Raw genomic sequence first — 23,711 nt, 5'->3', positions numbered from 1 at the left:
TCTTAGTTTTAAGGCAAACAATTAAAAGAATATCATGAACAAAAATTATTGCCAAAGTAACAAGGAAAAAAATCGTAAAACAATAGTACTCTGCTCAGTGCCTCACATACAAAGGACTCAGTAAGTTTCAGCACATACACCAACACTCCTAACTGTCAAAGAAGCTGGAGTTCGGAGAACCCCTTGTTCCCCTCAACATCTGCAAGATCTCTCTGCTACCACCCAGATCCTTGCTTCCTGAAGGAGGCTCACAGAGATTCAGAGATTAGAAATCAAAACTCTTAATTTTATAACTACAAGAGGTCATTTTTTAAAAGCACAACAACACATTTATCATTTGTTTTTAAGAAATTGTTTTTATTAATGATTTGTTTTTAATGAGGATAAAATAGGATAGTCGATGTAAAAGCAGCCTATAACATGTGTGAAAAACACAGAAAACAAGATTATTCTTGATGTAGTTGGAATCAGATTTTTCTTTCTATTAAGAAAAAAAAAAGACCACTCTCTTTTCCCCTCCATCTCTCAGATCTGTGGTGCACTATTAGGTAGCCAGCCTAGTTCCTTTCCCTGTGTTAGCTTTCATTTTTGAAGCTCAAAACTGTCTAAACATCTCTGGTACCAATGATATGTGAAAGCATAAACTACAAAGAAGAGGTTACCGTGGGGTTAAAATTTTAGATACTCTGAGATTCAAGAGAGAGTCACCTTTTATAATGTCATAGTATTTTAAGAGATTATAAAAAGGGCAGAAAGTGTGGAGGGTCCACTCTTGGTGGATATAAGAGCTATATAAGGGACAGAATCAGGTGAGAAAGCTCTGTTTGGGGCTGATGAAAAATGGAGAAGCTAGAGAAAGCTCCCAAACATTGAGTTTCATAGGAGTAATCTTTCTGCCTTTTGGAGCACAGCTGCCTGCTTAACTTGATCTCTAACTGCTCACTCACACTGTGTACTTGCTGACATTCTGTGGCCTGGCTACAGTTTGGAAGACTACTTTAAGAACAGTCTTAAAACTTCCCTCTGTAAATAAGTTCTTTTTGTATTTACGGTCAGGGAGGTAGCTTTGTCCACCTTTAAACGGAAAGAAAAGAAATGAAATCTCTTAAAGAAAAATGACCCTTTTAAGTATGTTTATGTAAGCATAGAAGTTTTTAAGAGGCATGGAATAAAAAATGGATCTGACTATTAAAACTACAGAAATAATCTCGAGAAATAGAAAGACAGGTGATTAGTCTTGTTCATTTGACCACTGCTAGTGTCAAACCAATGTTTTTAATATTAATGGCATTGAAAAATGTGAAATAGAGCTTTGAAGCATTGACTCTAAACTTAGTTCCACATCATTAAGGTGCATACGTCTCAGCCTGGAGCACATTTATTCATTTCATTTTGGTTTTGTGGCCAACCACTGCTTCAAATTGAATATCCAGTACATGATTTATGGCTGCCAAGGCACGTTCAGGAAGAAATCTGTATGAAAAAAAGATGAAAAAATTTCAATTTAAAATCTTTGACACCAGAGTTCTTTTTTGTTGTCAGTTAAAAATACCCTGAGAGTTATCTGGTTTGCATTTAGTTTTCTTCTGTTCTTTCTTCACATCTACCTCTCTCTTTTTTTGTGTGTATCTTTTAATACTCACAGTTCAAATATTATGCAAATATAAAGAAAGCACTGATATATACCACTCTTCTCACCTTCTCATATTAGTAAACTATTATATGAAATCTTATGTGAGTAAAGACCTAAAACTGAAGATCTAGGCTTATTGCTGTAACTGTCAATGAATCCTGATGCTAAGAGTTCACAGAGCAACACCACCAGAATCCATTCCATCTGCCTCTCCACCTCTCCTTGAGTTTTTACTGAATATCTATTGATATTATGCCCTCTATAATAAGGTAGACTAAAGTACTTTAAAAACAGCTACTCCTGGGCTTCCCTGGTGGCGCAGTGGTTGAGAGTCCGCCTGCCGATGCAGGGGACACGGATTAGTGCCCCAGTCCGCGAAGATCCCACATGCCGCGGAGCGGCTGGGCCCGTGAGCCATGGCCACTGAGCCTGCGCGTCCGGAGCCTGTGCTCCGCAACGGAAGATGCCACAACAGTGAGAGGCCCCCGCGTACCGCAAAAACAAACAAACAAAACAAACAAACAAACAAAAAAACCGGCTACTCCCTTTGAGGAGCTTATTGTTTAGCTAAGAGGCTAAACAACAGGCTCAGATGGTTTCACTGTTGAATTCTACAAAATGTTTAAGAAGGAAATAATACCCATTCAACACAAGTTATTCCAGAAAAGAGAAGAGGAGGGAATACTTTCCAACTCAGTTTATGAGGTAAGTGTTATCCTGACACAAAAATCAGACAATGACATTACAATGCAGGGTTGGTTTAATCTTTAAAACGAGTCAGTGTAATGCACCATATGAACAAACTAAAATAGAAAGACCATAATACCTTAACATATTCAGTAAAAGCATTTGACAAAATCTGTATCTACTCTTGATGAATATGCTCATCAAAGTAGTAATAGAAGGGAACTTCTTCAACCTGATAAAGAGAAAATGAAAAAAATCTACAGCTGATATCATTCTTAATTGTGAAAGACTGACTACTTTCCTCTGAGGATCAGAAACAACACTTGGATGTGTGTTTTCACCAATCCTCTCTGACATTGCATAGGAGGTTCTAGCCAGTGTGATAAGGCAAGAAATAAAAAACATATAGACTGGAAAAAAAGAAATAAAAGTATCTTTATTTGCAGGAAATATGATCATTTGTGTAAAAATGTCTGTTAGAATCTACAAAAAAGCTACTAGAAGTGAGTTTAGCAAGGTTGCTAAATACAGATCAAAGTGCAAAAATCAAATATATGCTAGCAACAAACAATGGGAAATAGAAAATTTAAAAAAATGCCATTTGCAATAGCATAAAAACCATGAAATACTTTGGGATAAACCTGACAAAAGGTGTGTAAGATTTGTACACTGAAAACTACAAAATACTGTGTAGACATATTGAGAAAGATGAAAAAATAAAAAGATACCTTGTGTTCTTTGTGCTCTTGGATTTGAAGGCTCAATATTGTTAATATGTCTGCTCTCCCCCAATTGATCTATAGATACAATGCAGTCTTAATCAAACCCCCAGCAGGCTTCTTTATAGACCCTTTATTTTTAGCTAGTTCACCATATTGCTTTCTCTCTTTAAACTGTCTTTCCTTCAGTTAGAATAGTCTCTGGCAAAGACTGGCCAGAGGTAATAGATGGAGTAGAGAAAATGAATCATTCTCTTTTTATAGATTGAGTAAGGTAATAGTAGAGGAAACTTAACTCTTCTCCCCAGGCATGGAGAATTTCCATGGCAAATTTCACAACTGAAAAACTCTCCATAATGATAGCTCTATCAGTGTTGCAGTATTTTAGGTGTTTTGCTGTACTTACCTCTCTAGTGTTAGGAAGATATTGAGATATGATGGAACAAAAATCATTTTCTTATTGGTAAGTATTCCATCTATCAAGCTTCTTGCAACTTCATTTGTCTCCAATACAGGGAATAGTCTGTGATTAAAAAGAAAAGTTTGGTCCTTTTTGTTGTTTTTTATAATTAGCAAAAGCAGGAAAATTATCTTTTCACTAATTAGGATTTAAAAACTTCCAGGGGCTTCCCTGGTGGCGCAGTGGTTAAGAATCCGCCTGCCAATGCAGGGGACACGGGTTCGAGCTCTGGTCCAGGAAGATCTCACATGCCATGGGGCAACTAAGCCCGTGCACCACAACTACTGAGTCTGCACTCTAGAGCCCACGAGCCACAGCTACTGAGCCCGTGCACCACAACTATTGAGGCCCACAAGCCTAGAGCCTGTACTCTGCCACAAGAGAAACCACCACAATGAGAAGGCCGTGCACCACAATGAAGAGTAGCCCCCACTCGTCGCAACTAGAGAAAGCCCCCACGCAGCAACGAAGACCCAACGGAGCCAAAAATAAAGAATAAATTAAATAAATAAATTTATTTAAAAAATAATAATAATAAAATAAAAGCTTCCAGGATTCACTGCACAAATGCCACCTGCCTTCCCTCCCCCATGCCACATTGATGTTTTGTTATCACAATCTACTACTTTCACATCCAGTAGGTGTGTTTCATGGCTCACTCAGTCAAAACATCAAAATGGTGATGAGGAATTAGATAATAGAAGAGAAGAGGAGCCAGGCAAGGAAGAGTAGTGGGTAGGACTGATCAAAGGACAGAAAGGAAACATGTGGCATCTTTCTTCAGGGCTTGTTAGATATGAGAAGAGAAATCTATAGCTAAGTACACTTGCTTTCTTGTGGAGGTATCCCACAAAGCTGGATTGTTTTGAGGGCATTTAGTACTTGAGATTCACTGCTGACTTGCCTATGCTGAAGTTTAATGAGAGTTCAAGACATGCATAGGGAGTATTACATTACAACTAGAGGTGTGACCTTGATTATACTGAAGACTGTATACATGGGTTCTTGAGAAGTATTCATAACCACAGGCCAGTATAGAATGCCCATTAAGGCAAGATGATGACAGGAAATTAAAATGTAAATGGATTGAAAGTATTGCACCAAAGTTAAGTTGTCTAGGCATAGGCTGAATGGCTTAGAGAATACAAAGGTTGTGCGGAGGAGTTAAGTAAGTAGTGACTGTTATAACTTCCTTCCCTGAGATACATGTGATTTACTTCAGATTATTATGTGATTGAGGTTTCCATGACTTTGAGTGGCAAGCCAGCAGAGAGTAATACAAATCAATAGTTTTCTAAATTATTGGGTACTACCTCTTCCCTCCCTGATTTCCCCTACCTGGGTCTATCAACCCTGTCTCTAGCCAAGCCTCACATTAGTACATGGACATGTTAGCCTTTGTCAAGGAAGTTCAGAATCAGGTAGTCTGGGTGATACCAATTCCAAATTTTCAGCATTGCCTGGGTCAGTCCCCAGGGTCACCCCCAGGAACCCACATACCCGAGATCATATTAGCCTTACTCTTGTCATCTATTTTGCCTTCCCCTCTGGAAGAACTGGTACTCTGGGCTCACACTAAGCCTGAATGCTTACCAAGAGGATTTGTATTGGGCCCAGTTTCCTATTTCAGAAAACTGAGCCCAGAGTCCCAATTATATCACTGTATTTACTTACGTACAGTACCGTGTACTTGTTAAGTACTTGTGTTCTAACACAGTTAAGGACTCAACTGCCAGGGAGTGGCTACAGCTCTGGAGATGACGCAGCTAATGCAGAGTTTCAGAGTCAGTAGCTTCAAACGAGGCTGAGCTTAAAAGGGAATTTGTTAGCTCCTTTGAATGACTATATTTAGGACTAATTCCTTTCCAATAATAAATTGGCTTCAGATTAGCAAGCTCAGTATATTTTGTTAACCTGTAGCACAATGTTTATTAGAATCGAGGCAAATTGTGAAGCAGGTGTATTAATTTTAGGGTCCTTATCCTCACCTTTCCGCTTTATTCCTCTTTTCAGGGCCAATTTCTCCTCTCTTATCGTCTCAAATCCTCCTTTACCAGAAACAAAGTACTTGGTCAAGAAATTCACCTTGGACTTCCCTGGTGGTGCAGTGGTTAAGAATCTGCCTGCCAATGCAGGGGACACAGGTTCGAGCCCTGGTCCGCGAAGATCCCACATGCTGTGGAGCAGCTAAGCCCGTGTGCCACAACTACTGAGCCCTCGTGCCATAACTACTGAAGCCCGTGTGCCTAGAACCTGTGCTCCGCAACAAGAGAAGCCACTGCAATGAGAAGCCCGCGCACCACAAGCAAGAGTAGTCCCCGCTCGCCGCAACTAGAGAAAGCCCGCGCGCAGCAACGGAAGACCCAATGCAGCCAAAAATAAATAAATAAACTTAAAAAAAAAAAAAGTTCTCAGTTTAGGAAAAAGAAAAAAAGAAATTCACCTTGACTGAGGGGTTAAAGACTCAGCTTATTGCCGCTTCTAGGAACATTTGCTTTTTTTTTTTTTTTTTTTTGCTGTACACGGGCCTCTTTCTGTTTTGGCCTCTCCCGTTGCGGAGCACAGACTCCGGATGCGCAGGCTCAGCGGCCATGGCTCACGGGCCCAGCCGCTCCGCGGCATGTGGGATCTTCCCGGACCGGGGCACGAACCCGTGTGCCCTGCATCGGCAGGCGGACTCTCAACCGCTGCGCCACCAGGGAGTCTCGGAACATTTGTATTTTAAAGGAGGACAGGGTGGTAGCCATGATCAAATGCATGTGGTTATATTTACTATGTCAATGTTTTGCAAACCTGCCTCCAGAGTTACCTGGTTTCCTTGTAAACAAAGCAAAACATTCTTGGAGCTCGTTTCACTCTACTGAATCAGAATCTCTAAGGAAGAGCCTAAGAACATGTATTTTTTATATAAGCACAGTGATGACGCTTAGGATCAGGCAAGTTTGGAAGATGTTGGAGTACTTTGTGCTAGCTCTGTGGCCAGTGCTGTCGAATATGGAAACGGGGCATATACCTGTGCCTTTCCATACTCTATTGAGGAGGATGAACCGCGAGCGGGAGGGGGGAGGTGAGGTAACATTCGTTTTGGGGGTGTGGTTTCCAGGAGAGGACACTCTTGCCATCACCCCCGGGAAGACCTCTCCATCTGACCCACCCCCATTCTCACTCCCTCTTAACACCTGTGTGTGTGTTGAGTCTTTCACCTGGACACGAATAAATACCCAACGCCTGATTCATTGGCAGCTGATCACTTCTACTAGCCCCTAATGCATTTTTCCCCTTTGTTCATCTAATTTCAAAGCGAAAACATAAAGGCAATACAATAACATTAATAAGAAAAAATGTTTTTCCTTTTTCGTTTTTTTGTTTTCTATTTTCTCATTTGACCCACCTAAAAATTTCTCATGTAGGTTTCATACCAATTTCTCATGCCATATTTCCATCTTAACTTGATTTTGACCTTACCTTGTGCTTGGGTTTTTGGTGAACCCAGTATTCACAAAAACTGGGCAGAGACACGAGGTTTTGATACCAGTTTTTCCCAAGGCTTCAAATTCTGATGTCAGAGCTCGGTGGAAGCCAACAGCAGCAAATTTGCTGGAACTGTAAGAGAATTATCCACCCCTGTTAGCTAAGGGAAAGTGAAACATTCCTCAGCTTTCTGTGAGAGGAAAATGTTGATTTTGTTTGAGAACACATAAAAGCCAAACCCCCAAATCTTCCACTTGGTCATCTATTTTCATTTACATTTTCTTATCTGATTTCACTGAATTCTGAATTTACCGATTTTTTTAATTAGCGGTGATAAACAATAGAACAAATTTTAATAACTTTGATTGACTTGCTTACTGCTCATTCTACCTATAAGGTTTTTCCATTCAATCTTTAAACTGTTTTCTAATCAGTTTTTACTGCTGTTTTTATTTTGAAAAATATGAATCAGGAAAATCATGTTTAGAAAAACTATGTAACTAATATCTGTATTAACAAACTTCTGTGGGACTCTACACATTTCTCTCTCTCTTGATAGTTTCTCTTTTGAAATGCGGAGTTCACTTTGGCTTCTTAATTTCATTGTGAAGATCTGGAGTAAAAAGACTTCAGGTGATGTGGGTGTGTTAGTGTGTGCAACCTTCAACATATTACTTTGTCTTCTTCCTTTGATTTTCTGATCTTTAAAATGCTGGTGATAGGGACTTCCCTGGTGGTCCAGTGGTTAAGACTCTGCGCTTCCAATGCAGGGGGTGCAGGTTTGATCCTGAGTTGGGGAACTAAGATCCCACACGCCGCACAGTGCAGCCAAAAAACAAAATAAAATTCATTTATAAAAAGATGCTGGTAATAAAATATAGAGCCATCTTGAGGATTAAATCAAATAGCATATGCATAATAACTTTATTACCTATAAGAAGCTATGTAATGTTAATTGTATTTTTGACTCAGATGACAAGAACCATAAAGTTAAAGGCTGGCTGCTCTCTTAAAGGAAAAGAGAAAAGGAAAACAATTGTTACATTGGGTTTCCCCATTTCTAAACATTAAAACAATATTAAATGTTTAATCTGTGAAATTCTGATTTGTGTTTTAAGATGCTAGAGGCAGCTTGAAACAACCATATGTATGTGCAAGGACACCTTAACCTACAGCGAAAATTAACTACATCTGTGACTACATTTGGTGTCAGAAATAATTTGGTCCGTGACCAAATTCAACTTTGAACATGGATGTGTAGGTAAGTAATAAACCAACTAACTATCCACCCCCATCCCCACCCACTGATACACATGTATTGGCTGTTACAAAAAGAATTGGCCAAAATGTTAACAAATTAAATTTTTCTATGAGGTTGATATAAGACCAGAATAAGGAAATGAGATGCCATTGAAGGAGTGTATGAAGAAAAGATATTTTGCAAATAGTGTGTCTTTAGGGAGTTCCCACTTTCGTTTCTTTATGTCCTTGGTAGAGCATGGAATATGCTATCTGCATCTTTTAATACGGTAAAGGCTTTCTCTCAATCCCTCTCTCTCTCTCTCTCTCTCTCTGTCATACACACACACACAATCTTTCATGGCACAAGCACACTGAAAAATGTTTTGATCCAGGAGCCACTCTGTTTAGCTTATCTTGGGCATGCAGGCCATGGCATAGATTTGTGTTCATTTGGACTTCCTTATATTTTGCTTCTTAGTCTGTGAGTTCCTTCTTTTTTTGTTGTTTTTATTTTTGTTTTTTAGTTCCTTATTTCCTTTATGAGCATCTACTCATTCCAGGATACAATGGAAACATGCTTGGCATTACTGTTTTCTTTCATTGCTCTGTGGAGGAGTTTTCAGAAATCTAAAAATATTTTAAATGATTTTTCATTTAAAACCAGTTTCCTTGTTTTAGGAGAAGTCATTTTTAAGAGTTTATTCTAAACTACTGTATACATTCTGTAAATCCAAATTATCTGCTATGAGACTTTTTATAGCTTTTATTTTTTGCAAGGCATTTGACTTTTTGTTCTAAGAAGATTCAAAAATGAAGAAAACACAATTCTAGCTCTCCAGAAATAAATAAATAAAATAAAGAAAAATAAAACAAATTACCTGTTATGAGGACTGGAATCTGAGGTCTAATAAAACCTCAAAAGTGTAAAAATATATAGCACTACTAGAAAGTAATACTTACCAATATGGAATAATATAAGGAATCACTCCGTGGCCGCATAGTGAAGCCACTGTGACAATGTGGCCATGGTTTCTCTGCATCATCGCTGGAAGAAGTGCCTTTGTGATCTTCAGGATCATTGCGGAACCAAAAGAAACAATGACACAGGTGTTAAGTTTCCAAATTAGGTAGTTTTATTCTACTTATTTTATTTTATTTTTGCGGTACGCGGGCCTCTCACTGTTGTGGCCTCTCCCGTTGCGGAGGACAGGCTCCGGATGCGCAGGCTCAGCAGCCATGGCTCACGAGCCCAGCCGCTCCGCGGAATGTGGGATCTTCCCGGACCAGGGCACGAACCCGTGTCCCCTGCATCGGCAGGCGGACTCTCAACCACTGCGCCACCAGGGAAGTCCGGTAGTTTTACTTTTAAGACAAAATGTCATTTAAGACAACTTTTTCAATGAAATGAAATACGTGCCAAGATTCCATGATTACTTCTCCACCGATGACAGAAATGAAAAAAAGATTAAAACAATTGGTTTGAGCTGGCATCGAGTGCTGTGCACTGCATACCACATGCCAAGAACTCATCTTAAAATCCCTCTTCTTCCCTTCAGAGGGAATCAAAATTCTTTTATGGATCCATCATCTAAACAATATTATTAAGGGAAAAATTCAGAGTTTTCAGAGCTGAGAAAATTCCGTATGGTAATCTGGTATCATGTAATTTTTTGTTTGTTTGTTTGGGGCTTTATCTTGCTAATGAGAAGAGTTAAAATCTTGTGTACCTATATCAAGTTGAGCAGAAAAAGCTGAGTCCTGTACTGACCCATGGTCATTATGTACCATGATTAGGGAGATTAGTATCTCCCTATTTGTAATACTGTGCATTATATGTTGATGTTACAGGAAACAAAAAGTCTTTCTTTACCTCCAAAAAGCTTTACTGTTTGGTGAGAAATATCAATACTATTTTATAAATGCACCCTATGGACCCTGTGCAAATTCATAGAGCCAGAATTGCCAAACCAAGCCACCCCCAAATTCCTGACCCACAGAAACTGTGAGAGGAATATGAACATTTATTCTGGCTTTAATCCACTAAGTTTTGATATAATTGTTATGCAGCTGTAGACAACGAATACATGGGGTCTCTAAGTAGTTTGGTGGGCATAATAATTAATTCTCATTAGCATGTGTGAGGGGCTTGGGAAAATGGGGGAATACATCTCTTTTTTTCTTCTCTCTTCCAGAATCCAGATCTGTCCTATGTTCTACACTAATATTGAGGCACTGGAAGATTAATTCATATAAATGCTCTCTACAAAGACATATTTCAGTCTCTCACAAAACCAAACAATTATAAGAGGTCTGTAGAGCCTTAACTCTAAGCTCCAGCCTGACCTAGAGCTTTGCTCAGAGTTCCAGCCAGAAGAACCCCCAACCCCTATATAACCGAAGTAGTGAGTTCTTTGTCCTTTCTGTTCTAAAATTCCATGACATGAGGTCACAAGTGAATGTACACTGTATGTATTTTCTCTAAAGCACTGAAAAGGTGTACACTGACAATCCTTAGGAAAGCTCCATGAATATTTTTTGAGTGCCCAGTACATGCCAGGATTTGTGTTAGGTACTGGTGGATAAGGCAGACTAACTAGCCTACATTCTGGTGAGTCACGTCCCCTTGAAATCTGTGCCCTTCTGTCAGAGACACGAATATTGGATGATTGTTGTTTTAAGGCAAAGATATGGAGTTTCCCATCCAGAAGGATGTGAACTCAATTATGAACTTCATGTACCTTAAGAGGAATTGTCAGACATACACAAACTAGGAATATTTCTGATTCACGCTCACCCAAAAATGTCCTAGGATGTTGACCTCAAAAGTTTTGGTAATCTCTTCATCCTTTGTACTAAGAAGGTCAGCTGGATATATTGCCCCAGCATTATTCACCACGATAGTTACATCACCCACCTCTTTCTTTACCTGTTGAAATAGAAAGAACACGTTCATTGGGTGTAGTATCGAAACTTAAAAGTTTTGGGGCTGATATCATCCAGGGATTAAATTCTTCATTCTGTTTGATGAGATCTCTCAGAGTTCAGGCAGGAAAGAGCTTTAGTCCAAAGAGTGTTTGCCAAGAAGACACTGTCATAAAGCTGGGGTAAACTGTTTTTTTTAACAGCTAAATTTCAGTACCCAGTACATCATAGATATTTTTTGAAACTTACCAATAAAATGAAATTAATATTTGTGTTGATTGATATATCTGTTCTAACCAAATATTTTAAAAGTGCTAATTGAGTAATCCTATTTTCACTACCTACTAGCTACATGACCTTAGTCTGACATATCAGTTCTTACCAAATATTTTTAAAGTACTAATTGAGTAATCCTGGCTCTGCCACCTACTAGCTACATGACCTGGTCTGGCTTATACCCTCTGAATCTGTTTGCTCACCTGTCAAGTGAGGTTAAGAGGGTTATTGTAGGGATTAAATCAAAGGGTACAACCATTTTCAGAGTGCTTTGTCCATTGTATTTGATATTTACCCTTAAAAATTGTTATAATAATTATTAATATTATATTTTCTATAGAAGATTAGATTGGCACCAACATAAATAAAATCTCAAAGAGGAAATATTTAAAGGAAAAAATAAAGGAATTACTGCAAAAGTAATAGGACTAAAATGAAAGTAGAAAGTTATCCTTTTCCCTGATGATAAATCTTTTCTCTGTCACTCTGTGCAGCTGCTCAAACTTCTAACCAGAATGAAATCGATTAATTAATCGATTAATTAATTAATTAATAGGCAGAGTTGAGTGCATTATATGGAAGGAAAAGGTTTATGTCCTTCCTTGTTCACACAACTACCTCAGTTAGCAGAGGCTAAAAAAAAAAACAAATCTAATTTAAATTAGGCAGTCACAAAGAACCTTTTCATATTCCATGTAAGGGGACACAAAATTATGGGAAGAAATTTGTATTCTGAAGTCTCACCTGGTTTACAGAGTCATAAATCTCTTCTCTGTTACTGCAGTCTACCACAAACACATGTGTAATGGCCCCTAGTTTTCTGCATTCAGCTGCAGTTTCCTCAACGCCATGCTGTAATTGGAAAAAAGCAAATTCCAAAAGATGTAGGTCAGTGAGGGGACAAGAGTGAGGGAGAAAGCATTGGAGAAGAAATTTTTTTTAAGATTAAAATTCACGTCCAAAATGTCCCACTTGTTTGTAAGCAAATTTCCTGAGAGGCACCGCTTGCCTAACTCGCAGAGATTATACCTGGCTTTTCTGCCAGGGAAGGCTCATGTAAGTCTCACGAGTTTTCACTTGTTTTGCTACATTCTCATAGCTTAAAGAACATGCTTGAAAGATGTTGCTCTTTGTGGTATCATGAAAGGAGATGTTTGAGTATGGAGAAGAATACTCAACAATATGCTTAACATATGTTTGTTGAGCACCAACTATGTAATAGGCAGTAAAGCACCTAGCAGATTGTAAAAATTTTAGGATTGCGTGCATGTGAGAGAAGGCATGAAGAAATTCTGTCACATATTCTTCTTTGTTTTTTATTTGGTTTTTGTCTTGCCAGACCTTTAAAAAATACATTCTGAGCTCAACAGTCTGCTCTGGGGCCAGGTTTGGTTCATTGGCTGTAGTTTGCTAACTCCTGTTCTTGCCTATCCTGTGAGGTATTGGGTTGGCCAAAAAGTTCATTCGGGTTTTTCTGTAAGATGTTCTTTCTGTTACAGAACATCGCACAGAAAAACCCGAACGAACTTTTTGGCCAACCCAATATTATCCCCATTTTAGATAAGGAAACTGAGGCTGAGAGAAATTGTCTGCTCAATTTAAACAGTTTGGAAGTACCCTGGCTCCTGAGTCTATGTTTTCAAACTTGCATATCATGGCATAAAAATCACTGCTAAGGTCTCAGTTATGTTCCCTTCATCAAACCATCCTGTGGGGACTTCCCTGGTGGTCCAGTGGTAAAGAATCTGCCTTCCAATGCAGGGGACGCGGGTTCAATTCCTGGTCAGGGAACTAGGATCCCACATGCCGAGGGGCAACTGAGCTCTTGCGCTACAACTAATGAGCTCGTGCTCCTTTACTAGAGAACCTGCGTGCAAACTACAGAGTCCACGTGCCCTGGAACCCATGCGCCACAACTATAGAGCCCATGAGCGCTGGAGCCTGCGCACCACAACTAGAGAGAGAAAACCTGCATGCCACAACTAGAGAGAAGCCCTCACGCAGGAATGAAACGTCCCACATGCTTCAATGAAGATCCCATGCCACAACTAAGACCCTGGACAGCCAAAAATAAATAAATAAATAAAAAATAAATCTTAAAAAATAAAGCTATTGGGTGCCATGACCATAGTCCTCTTCCAACTCGCTCTCCGCAACTAGATGTGATGGGTAATATGGCACTTGTACTTTAAACAACAACAACTACTACAAAAAACCCGTCCTGATGCATATGTAGAGTAAGGCTCCAGGGAATTTAGTTACCAAACTTCGAGAAAGACAAATACAAATATAAGCAAATGTTAAGTCAAATAAGTTCGGGCCTCTCACTGTTGTGGCTTCTCCCGTTGCCGAGCACAGGCTCTGGACGCGCAGGCTCAGCGGCCATGGCTCACGGGCCCAGCCGCTCTGCGGCATGTGGGATCTTCCCGGACCGGGGCACGAACCCGTGTCCCCTGCATCGGCAGGCGGACTCTCAACCACTGCGCCACCAGGGGAGCCCCAAGTCAAATAAGTTTTTAAACACCTGTCTCACTTGTAACTTTAAAAGGTGGGTAAATGAATCCAGTACCTTATTAATATCCCACAGAACCAGTCTGCTCTTCCGTTTTGCAAATTCATAGGCAGTATGCCTTCCTATTCCATGCCCAGCTCCTGTAATGAGAACAATCTCTCCAGCCACAGATTTTCTCCTCTGGGGAATGAAAACCTTCACCAAGGATTCTAAGTAGGAGTAGATGATGATGATCAGAAGCAGGAGGAGATCCAAGATAATATTCATGGCTCTGCTCTGTACTCTTCTCCTCTGGTTCAGTCCCTGTCTAGTCCCAGCAAAGAGCCACCCTCTTCAGAGAGCTCCAGGGAAGAGCTGTGTTCCAGGTGTTGATGGGACTGGCAGAGGTAAGCTAGATTTGCAGGCAGGCTTTGTCCATGTGTTCTAATGCGTTAGATGCACTTTGAGCTTTTGAAGTGGTATCAATTGCTAGTAAAAACTTGGCATGGGGACAAGGGAACTCAAGAGAAAGTCCTCTCTGGATTTTCTTTTTGGTTGTTGTTGTTTAATACTATATTTTACTAGTTTTCAAGCACTGATTTGACATCTATATACCTTGATTTAAAAGTTGATATTTTATTTTGTATTCAGCTCATACTCAGTTAAGTTTAAAATGAATGCAAGCATAGTATAGGGCATAAGTTATTTAAAAGTAAACCATTTATCATTGGAGTGAAATCAGGTCATGGGATTTATGGTAGCTAACAGTTCAATGAAATGGTGCCCTCTTATTGTATCTATCATTCCATTTCTCTACATTTGTACCTCCATCGTCCATGCCTATTCCCATGTGCTAATTGCTATTACATTCCACAGTAAAGGCATAGTTTTAAACTTCCTCTACTTTCAGGAGGCACACTTTTCTTGCAGTTCAGTTTCTGAAGAAAAATGATCAATATTGGGGCTTCCCTGGTGGCACAGTGGTTAAGAATCCGCCTGCCAATGCAGGGGACAGGGGTTCAAGCCCTGGTTTGGGAAGATCCCACATGCTGCGGAGCAACGAAGCCCATGCGCCACAACTACTGAAGCCCGCGCACCTAGAGCCAGTGCTCCGCGACAATAGAAACCACCGCAATGAGAGGCCTGCACACCGCAACGAAGAGTAGCCCCTGCTCTCCGCAACAAGAGAAAAACCCACACGCAGCAACAAAGACCCAACACAGCCAAAAATAAAGTAAAATAAATTTATTTAAAAAAATCAATATTTATTACTGTAGTGAAATCAATACTCTGATTTATTTGCCCAAAGTTAATTAGGACCAATTCTTTTTATTCTGCTAATAAAAAAACTCACTTTTTTAAATTCAGGAGAAACATTAGCACCTTTCTTTTATCATTCTTAAGCAGCTCTCTGGCATAATATGGACTTACTTTCTGAGAAGCAGTTCTGTTCTCTGTTTCACCATGGCAACTGAAAAAAAGATGCACAACCTAAAAAATGAGAATTATGTTTTATTTGGTGGCCTGAGGACTATAGCCTGATGTTATACCCTCTCAGACAGTGTACTGCTCCAAAGAGGTAAAGGAGGAGCTGATAGGGATAGAGTAGGGTAATCAAATAGTTAGTTTAGGGAATTCCCTGGCAGTCCAGTGGTTAGGACTCTGTGCTTTCACTGCCGAGGGTGCAGGTTCAATCCCTGGTCGGGGAACTAAGATCCTGCATGCTGCATGGTGCAGCCAAAAAAAAAATTAGAAGTCCCACTAGGGGACTGTAGATAGAGAGGGAACTTTAGGGGGCTTTGGGAAACCACAGTAAGTCAACGATCACTCAAGAAAGCAATGGGAAAATCTTGAAACTTTGTGGGCTTGCTTGTTTGTGAAACAGAGCAAATCGCTTAGCAGCAAAGCCAGGCAGGCTTGCTTAGCAACAAAACCATGCAATGGAGGCATGAGTCATGCCTGAAGACAATAAAACAATAGTGGAAAAATAAGGCCTACATCCCGCCCAGTGAATGTCAACAAGTTAATGACCCCCTAGGACATGCTCTCTTCACACATAACAAGCAGTAATTTGGGAAAGGTGACACTTCAAAGTGAAAGACCGTCATTATACTGAGACCTGAAATAATTTTTCCATAGCACCATGACAGTCCCAGATGGGCCACATAGTGCCAAAAACTCCCCCACCCAACAGTTAGGAGGAGTTGATGGAAGACTCGAAGAAGGAGGAAGAAGATGGTCTCCCCCCCCAATCCCGCTCTTCCTTTGATTATAAAAATGTAACCCACTAACGCTTGCTTGCCTGCCTGCTTGTTTGTAAGCTCACAAGTGTCCTATTCTAATAAATCACTTCTTAACTATCACTTTGCCTTTTACTGAATTCTTTTTATGCTGAGACAAAAAGAGCCAGAGCTCCTCCGAGCCCCCTGCCGCAGAGATGCATTTCTGTGGTTTCAGAGCCAGGATATATAGTAGTTTTTGCTGGGAAAAAAAATGTAGTCAAACATCAAAGTTTATTGCTAATCACACAAAACAGACATCTCAAGTTAATAATTTTAGTGCTTTTCTATGTATGGGAAGATGCAAGAACCTGGGCTCCTTGACATTATTCCTTTGATATGCATCTTAACTATTTTGGGCCAGTATCCTGTTTTTCTCTATCTTGAATTCCCCTCAAGGTGCATGGTTGGGCAGCTGCAGTGGCTGATGGCTTGATGGAAAGCAACATTTATTGTTTACAAAATGGCAGGCAACAATTCTTTGTCCACAACCATGAAGTTTTACCTCTAGAAATAATCCTAGAGATACTGCATCAGCTAATGGTTGCTTGGTATCTCTCTGCGAAATGTTTTTGATTTTGTTTTGTTTTTTAATGAAGGAAAAGAAGGAAGTAGAGATATTATCTTAAGGAATCTTAAAGCATGGACTCACCAAGCTTAGTTTGATTGATTTATTCATAAAAGCTCAATATGTCTCAATTTGCTAATCATTTTACATGAGATGCCCATTTCCCTGAAAACCTCTTGTGTTTGGGGGAGATTATAGGTTATACGAGTTCCCTTTGTGATAATTTGGAAAAGAGCATTAGACCAAGAGCCAGAAGTATTCACTTACAAGGGGGTGTGACTTCCAATACCTCAAAAGTGGAAACAACTTAAGTGTTCATCAATGGATAAATGGATAAACAAAATGTGATATATGCATAATAAGGGAACAAAATTTTCCACCCCGTAATGTGTCTCCTTGGCATGAAGATTAATTTAGGCTGATTATTTTTAAGAAACAGAAGACTTGGGAAGTCTTTCTTTTTACTTCTCCATAAGCTGCTTAAAGAATTTAGATAAAGGGCCTATTCCCAGAAGACATGATAAATATATACAATGGAATATTACTCAGCCATAAAAACTAATGAAATGTTGCCATTTGCTGCAACATGGAGGACCTGGAGGATATCATACTAAGTGGATTAAGTCAAATATTATGTGATATCATGTATATATGGAATCTAAAAAAATAATACAAATGAATTTAGTTGCAAAACAGAAACAGACTCACAGATATAGAAAATAAACTTATGGTTACCAAAGGGGAAAGGACAGGGAAGGATAAATTAGGAGTATGAGTTTAATAGTACACACTACTATATATAAAATAGATAAACATAAGGATTTACTGTATAGCACAGGGAACTACATTCAATATCTTATAACAAGCTATAACAGAAAGTAATCTGAAAAAATATGTATAACTGGATCTCTTTGTTGTATACTTGAAACTAACACAATATCTTAAATCAACTATACTTTAGTTTAAAAACAGCTATGGAGATGAATGGTGGTGATGGTTCCACAACAACATGAATATACTTAATGCCATTAAACTCTACTTTTAAAAGTGGTTAAGGGACTTCCCTGGCGGTCCAATGGTTAAGACTCCATGCTTCCAATGCACGGGGCAGGTTGGATCCCTGGTCTGGGAACTAAGATCCGACACGCTGCATGGCCAAAAGATTTAAAAATAAAAAATAAAATAAAATAAAATACAAATAAAAATGGTTAAAGTAGTAAACATTATATTATGTATGTTTTACCACACACACACAAAAAGTGGCATGACTTCAAGCAATTCTTTTTATTTTTTCTATGTCTCACTTTTCTTATCTGGAAAATAATGATAAAAATAAATGCTTCTGGGTAAAATGCTTTTACCCAACACAGACCTTTACCAACACATCGTAAGTTCAAGCTTCCTCACATACCCACACACAAGGGGGATATGAGACTCAGATGAGAGAGCATGTATATGAAGTAGATTTTCAAGTAGTAAACGGTTATATAAACCAAATAATAATAATAATAGTAATAGCTTAAATTTATTAAGTGCTTACTATTTGCCATAGACTGATATAAGGGCTTTAGGTAACAACTTATTTAATCCTCACAGGAAATATTTGAGGTAGGTCCTATTAGAATGAGCATTGTACAGATGAAGAAACTGATGGAAAGAAAAGTGAAGTAACTTGCTAAAGTCCCATAGCCAGTAAGACATTGAGTTAGGATTCAGGAAGTCAGATTGCAGAGCCCCAACTTTTAACTTAGACCAACTAAGTTAAAACCAACCAGCCAAATAGTTCTCAACCAAGGATACTTTTGCCCCAAAGGAGACAGTTTGCCATGACTGGAGACATTGTTGGTTGTCACACCTCAGGCATGCTAGTGGCACCTAGTGGGTAAAGGCCAGGGATGCTGCTAAACATCTTACAATCCACAGACAGCCCTGTGCATTGAGGGAAAGAATTATCCAGCCCCAAGTGTCAGTTGTACCAAGGTTGAGGCATCCTGACCTAGGCTATACTATATCGCATTGCAGAGAGTATAATTGGCTCTTTAAGTTTTAACCCTGAGTGTATTTATAAAAAAAGAGTACTTGACTATATCATTCTGCATGCAGGTTTGCAGTGATGTTTATATGGATCCATTTAAATATTTAAATGTTAACATAGGTGATTTAGATCAGACTTCATGCTGGCTGCAACATCAGGAATCCGTTTTCAGGTTGAATGCCTCTAAGTTCAATATTTCACTTGCTCAGAGTGGGCCAGACCAGAGGACTCACACCATGCAAATTCATATACTACTGATATACTTCTAAAAGGCAATGAAAAATTTTATAGCAGGATCTAGATTCTTTTACCTTCTGGGATATCTGTATTATCCAAGAATTAAGAAACTTTGAGAAAGTGAAAATCACTTTGTTAATGTTACTTAGTTCACATTATGCTCAAATAGTTTGGATGCTGAGAAATTTCATTCAGACTGAGATCACCTGGAAAACTACCTTTTATTATTTTTTTTTGTTATCTTGGGGTGAGAATGTTCATATTCCTCAAATACAGGTTTAACTTTCTCAACAAATGCTAGAAACATAGAATCTACCCCCCTTGCTTTTTTTTTTTAAGAGTTGAAGAGTTTTGTTTGCATGTCTTCATGACATCATTGGCTTCATTTCAACAAATTTTCGTAACAAGTAAAAACATTTAGTTTACTCTGATCACATGTTACATCAGTTTTTTCCTACTGATATGAATGAAGGCACATCACGTTTATCATTAATTTCTCTTTGCATTACATTTTAGGATGAGTTGCTTTTGGAAAAATTTTGTTGACTAAACTAATACCATCTATAACATTTAGATTCTTATTAAACTGAAATATTTTTTGAATTTAGTCTGCTTTTTTTTCTCTTTTAAATTAATATCCCTCTTGAGAGCCACCCCTCTGACTGTCAATTTTAGAAATGTAATGATTTTTACACAAGTAATGATAACCAGAAAGGGAAAAAGATGGAATAGCATAACTAGCGATTTATAATTTGGAACACAGATAATAATGATGGTAATATTAATCATAGCATTTACATAGCAAAAGAAAGGGAAGGAAAAGGAGAATGTGGAGAGAACATTGGCAGAGGTATCATCCGAGTTGGACTTGACCTTCTGAGCAGAGCCATTCTGTGAATGTCACTTGCACACTGTAGAGCTCAGAAGAGTTGGTATGATATTGTAATTGATGATGGGTAGGTGGTATATCATGGTGTAAAGCAAGATCAACACTAAGCCATTATTTCTTTGGAGGCCATAAGATGAGGAAGTTACGGAATCTGTGCACATTGTTTTAATCCACAGTTTGTTTAGTCTAACTATAGTAATCTGACAAGTAGAAGTTTAAGAATGTAATCTTTTCAAATAAATACTTTTTTCCCCCCTTTCTGGAGGGGTTCATTAGTTCACCATCAAGGCTTCTGTGTACTGCCAAATTGATAAGGTGAGAAGGGGTTAGCTGGATGATGAAGGGGATACGAATGTTCCAGACATAGGAAACCAGGTGTATGGGTATCAGGAGGTGGGAGATCATGGCACATGCAAGGAATAGGAAGCTCTGTCTTGGAGCACAGAGTGTCAGGTAGAGAGAAGATAGAGACACAGCAAAGACTTAATCTCTCAGAGTCTTAACAACAGTGAGGGCTGGTAAAAGGTTTTGAGTGGGAGACTGCTATCATCAGATTTAGAAACGCTGCAAGCTGGAGATTGCATTGGAAGAAGGATAAGAAGAGATGAAGGGAGACCAGTTAGGAGGTTTTTCAGTAATCCAGGTCAGAAATGATGGTGGTCTGAATGAGGGTGGTACAAAGGAGATATTTAGGAGCTAGAATCATGGAAGAAATATGCATTCATTAAAAAAATATATCAAATACTTGGTACGTTTTATGGGCTGTTCCAGGCATTGGGGGTATAGCAGTGAACAAAATACATAAAAACAAATCACCTCCCGGACTTCCTTGGTGGTCCAGTGGCTAAGACTCCGAGCTCCCAATGCAGGGGGCCTGGGTTCGATCCCTGGTCAGGGAACTAGATCCCCCATGCCGCAACTAAAGATCCTGCGTGCAGCAACGAAGCTCCCATACGTGGCAACAAAGATCCTGCATGCCATAACTAAGACCCAGAGAAGCCAAATGAATGAATGAATAAACAAATGAATATTAAAAACAAAACAAATCTCTTCCCTTGGGAAGCTTACACTCTAAGGGCAATGTTGACAATAAAGAGCATAAGTAAGCAACATATGTAGCATGCTCCATAATGATAAGTGCCAAGGAGAAGATCAGAGAACAGAGGGAGAAATGCAAATGTGTGTAGGCTGTGTAAGCAGGGTTGCAGTTTTAGGTATGGAGTGAGAAATTCTGAAAAGACCTAAGGAAAAAGACTTAAAGGAAAGAGGGAGCTAGTTATGTGGCTATCTGGAGGAAAAGGTTCTGGAGAGAAAAGAGTAATGTACAAAGGTCTTGAAATGGAAGCATGTCTGGTGGGTTGAGAAACATCAAGGGACTAGTATGGGGCTTGCCTGGTGGCACAGTGGTTAAGAATCCGCCTGCCACTGCAGGGGACACGGGTTCGAACCCTGGTCCGGGAAGATCCCACATGCCGGGGAACAACTAAGCCCGTGCGCCACAACTACTGAGCCTGTGCTCTAGAGCCCGTGCGCCACAACTACTGAGCCTATGTACCACAACTACTGAAGCCTGCATGTGCTCCGCAATAAGAGAAGCCACCACAATAAGAAGCCTGAGCACCACAACAAAGAGTAGCCCCCACTCACTGCAACTAGAGAAAGCCCGCGCACAGCAACGAAGCCCAAATGCAACCAAAAATAAATTAATTAAATAAATTAAAAAAAAAAAGGGACTGGGCTTCCCTGGTGGCACAGTGGTTGAGTGTGAAGGTATTTTGTAGATGTGGTTAACATCTACAACCAGCAGTCTTTAAATAAAAGGAAATTATTCTTAATGTGGATGGGCTTCACTGAATCCATTGCAAGCCTTTGAAAGCAAAACCAAGCTTTCTCTGTGCTATAGACTGAATGTTTGTGTCCCTCCGAGGTTCACAAGTGGCAATCTAATCTCCAATGTAATGGTATTTGGAAGTGTGGTGTTTGTCTCAGGGTCCAGCAAAGAATCATGACATTAGAGCTATACAAAATGTAGCCAATATTCAATTCACAAATCACTTGGTTTTTGCACAAAACACAGGTTAGTCAAAGTAGGGAAAATAGGAAAGGGGTTAAGAACCACTCCAAGGAGAAGTCTGGGAAGGAGGCATCTTAGCACAAGCCGTGGTCTCTGGTCCTGCCGCAGGTTGTGAGCGAAGTCGCCCTCTACTCTGACAGACCCTCCAGCAGCTGTCCCTCTAGAACAGCTCTCAGCGGGGGGTATCGGGTCCTCTAGTGAAGTCTTCAGTGGGTTCATTTCAAGGAGTGTGCAAGTGGGGTGTAACGATTATGCCCCAGGGGGTCTTGTCTCTATCAGTTACTGCTGTTCCAATGAACTCTTCCTGCAGATGCTGCCTCCAAGATTCCTTATTTAAAGGAACACACTTAATTTATCACTCTAACACACTTGCAGTTCTATACCAGCCGTTTCAAAACAACTAATATTGAAGTTGACATTGGCCATCATAACTTGGGGCCTTTGGAAGGGCCTTTGGAAGCCCTCATGAAGGAAATTAGTATCTTATAAAAGAGACCTCACGGGACTTCCCTGATGGCACAGTGGTTAAGAATCCGCCTGCCAGTGCAGGGGACACGGGTTCGAGCCCTGGTCCGTGAAGATCCCACGTGCCTCGGAGCAACTAAGCCCACAAACCACAACTACTGAGCCCACGTGCTGCAAATACTGAAGCCCGTGCGCCTGGAGCCCATGCTCTGCAACAAGAGAAGCCACTGCAATAAGAAGCCTGTGCACCGCAACAAAGAGCAGCCCCCGCTTGCTGCAACTAGAGAAAGCCGTGCAGCAATGAAGACCCAACGTAGCCAAAAATAAATAAATTAAAAAAAAAAAAAAGAGACCTCAGAGAGCTCCCCTGTCCCTTCTGTCCTGTGACAACACACCGAGAAGATAGGCTGGCTGATTGTGAACCAGGAAGCAGGCTCTCACCAGACACTGAATCTGCTGGTGTCTTAATCTTGGACTTCCAGCCTCCAGAAGTGTGAAGAATAATTTTCTGTTGTTCATAAGCCACCTGGTCTTTGGCATTCTGTTACAGCAGCCTGAACTAAGACACCCTGAGTAAGAAGAAATTCTGCCTCAAGACTGCAGTATCAACTTCTGCCCAAGAGTTTCCAGCCTGCCAGCTTCCTCTACAAATTTCAAATTTTATAGCCTCCACAATCATATAAGCCGATTTCTCAATTCCTTGAAATACATCTGTCTCTTTCTCTCTGTCTGTATGCCAGTATGTATGTATATAAAACCTCCTACTGGTTATGTTTCTCTGGAGAACCCTGACTAATAAGGTAGTAAAGTAGCAGGTAAGAAGACTGGACAACATATGGCCTTGTAGGTCATGGTAAGGACTTTAGCTTTTAGATAAGAAGTTAATGAAGGATTTTGAGCTGAAGCATGACATGATCTCATATTTCAAAGAGTCAATCTGCCTGCTGTGTTTGGAGTAGCAGAAAGGGGAACAAGAGGTGAGGGAGATGGATTGGGGGTAGCAGTGGGGATGAAAAGAGGTGACAGAATTCTGGATATATTTTCAAAGTGGAGCAAACAGAATTGTTTTCATGATGGATATGGGAGTGAGAGAGAGGAATTGAGGATGACACGAATCTTTTTGGCCTGAGCAACTAATTAATGGGGTTTGGAACAGGTTTGGGAGAACATTAAAAGCTCACTTTCGGCAATGCTACCTTGAAATGCCTATTGGCCATATGGGCAGAGATATCAAGAGGGCACTGGATATCTGTCTGGTGTTCA

General features: G+C 39.8%; 1 protein-coding gene across 2 annotated transcripts; it reads right to left on the bottom strand.

Moving 5' to 3' along the window:
• Window positions 1-1,258: 1,258 nt before the first annotated feature.
• Window positions 1,259-14,203, bottom strand: LOC113614404 (17-beta-hydroxysteroid dehydrogenase 13). Of its 2 annotated transcripts, XM_027095871.1 has the most exons (7): window positions 13,980-14,203; window positions 12,155-12,262; window positions 11,007-11,138; window positions 9,173-9,279; window positions 6,965-7,102; window positions 3,446-3,562; window positions 1,259-1,473 (listed from the first exon to the last, which is right to left on the bottom strand). In XM_027095871.1, exons 1-7 carry the CDS (start codon window positions 14,187-14,189, stop codon window positions 1,383-1,385), a joined length of 903 nt encoding a protein of 300 aa, XP_026951672.1. In that variant the 5' UTR covers window positions 14,190-14,203; the 3' UTR covers window positions 1,259-1,382. The 2 variants fall into 2 exon arrangements, with proteins under 2 accessions (XP_026951672.1, XP_026951673.1); XM_027095872.1 differs by lacking the exon at window positions 12,155-12,262 and having other exon boundaries at window positions 1,383-1,473; window positions 13,980-14,189.
• Between the last annotated feature and the right edge of the window lie 9,508 nt (window positions 14,204-23,711).

This window comes from Aethalodelphis obliquidens, unplaced genomic scaffold, assembly GCF_003676395.1.
Source record: "Aethalodelphis obliquidens isolate GAN/ISIS:26980383/991018 unplaced genomic scaffold, ASM367639v1 scaffold95, whole genome shotgun sequence".
NCBI lineage: Eukaryota > Metazoa > Chordata > Mammalia > Artiodactyla > Delphinidae > Aethalodelphis > Aethalodelphis obliquidens.
Note: the sequence above shows the minus strand (reverse complement) of the source record. Positions and strands in the feature narration are given on the sequence as shown.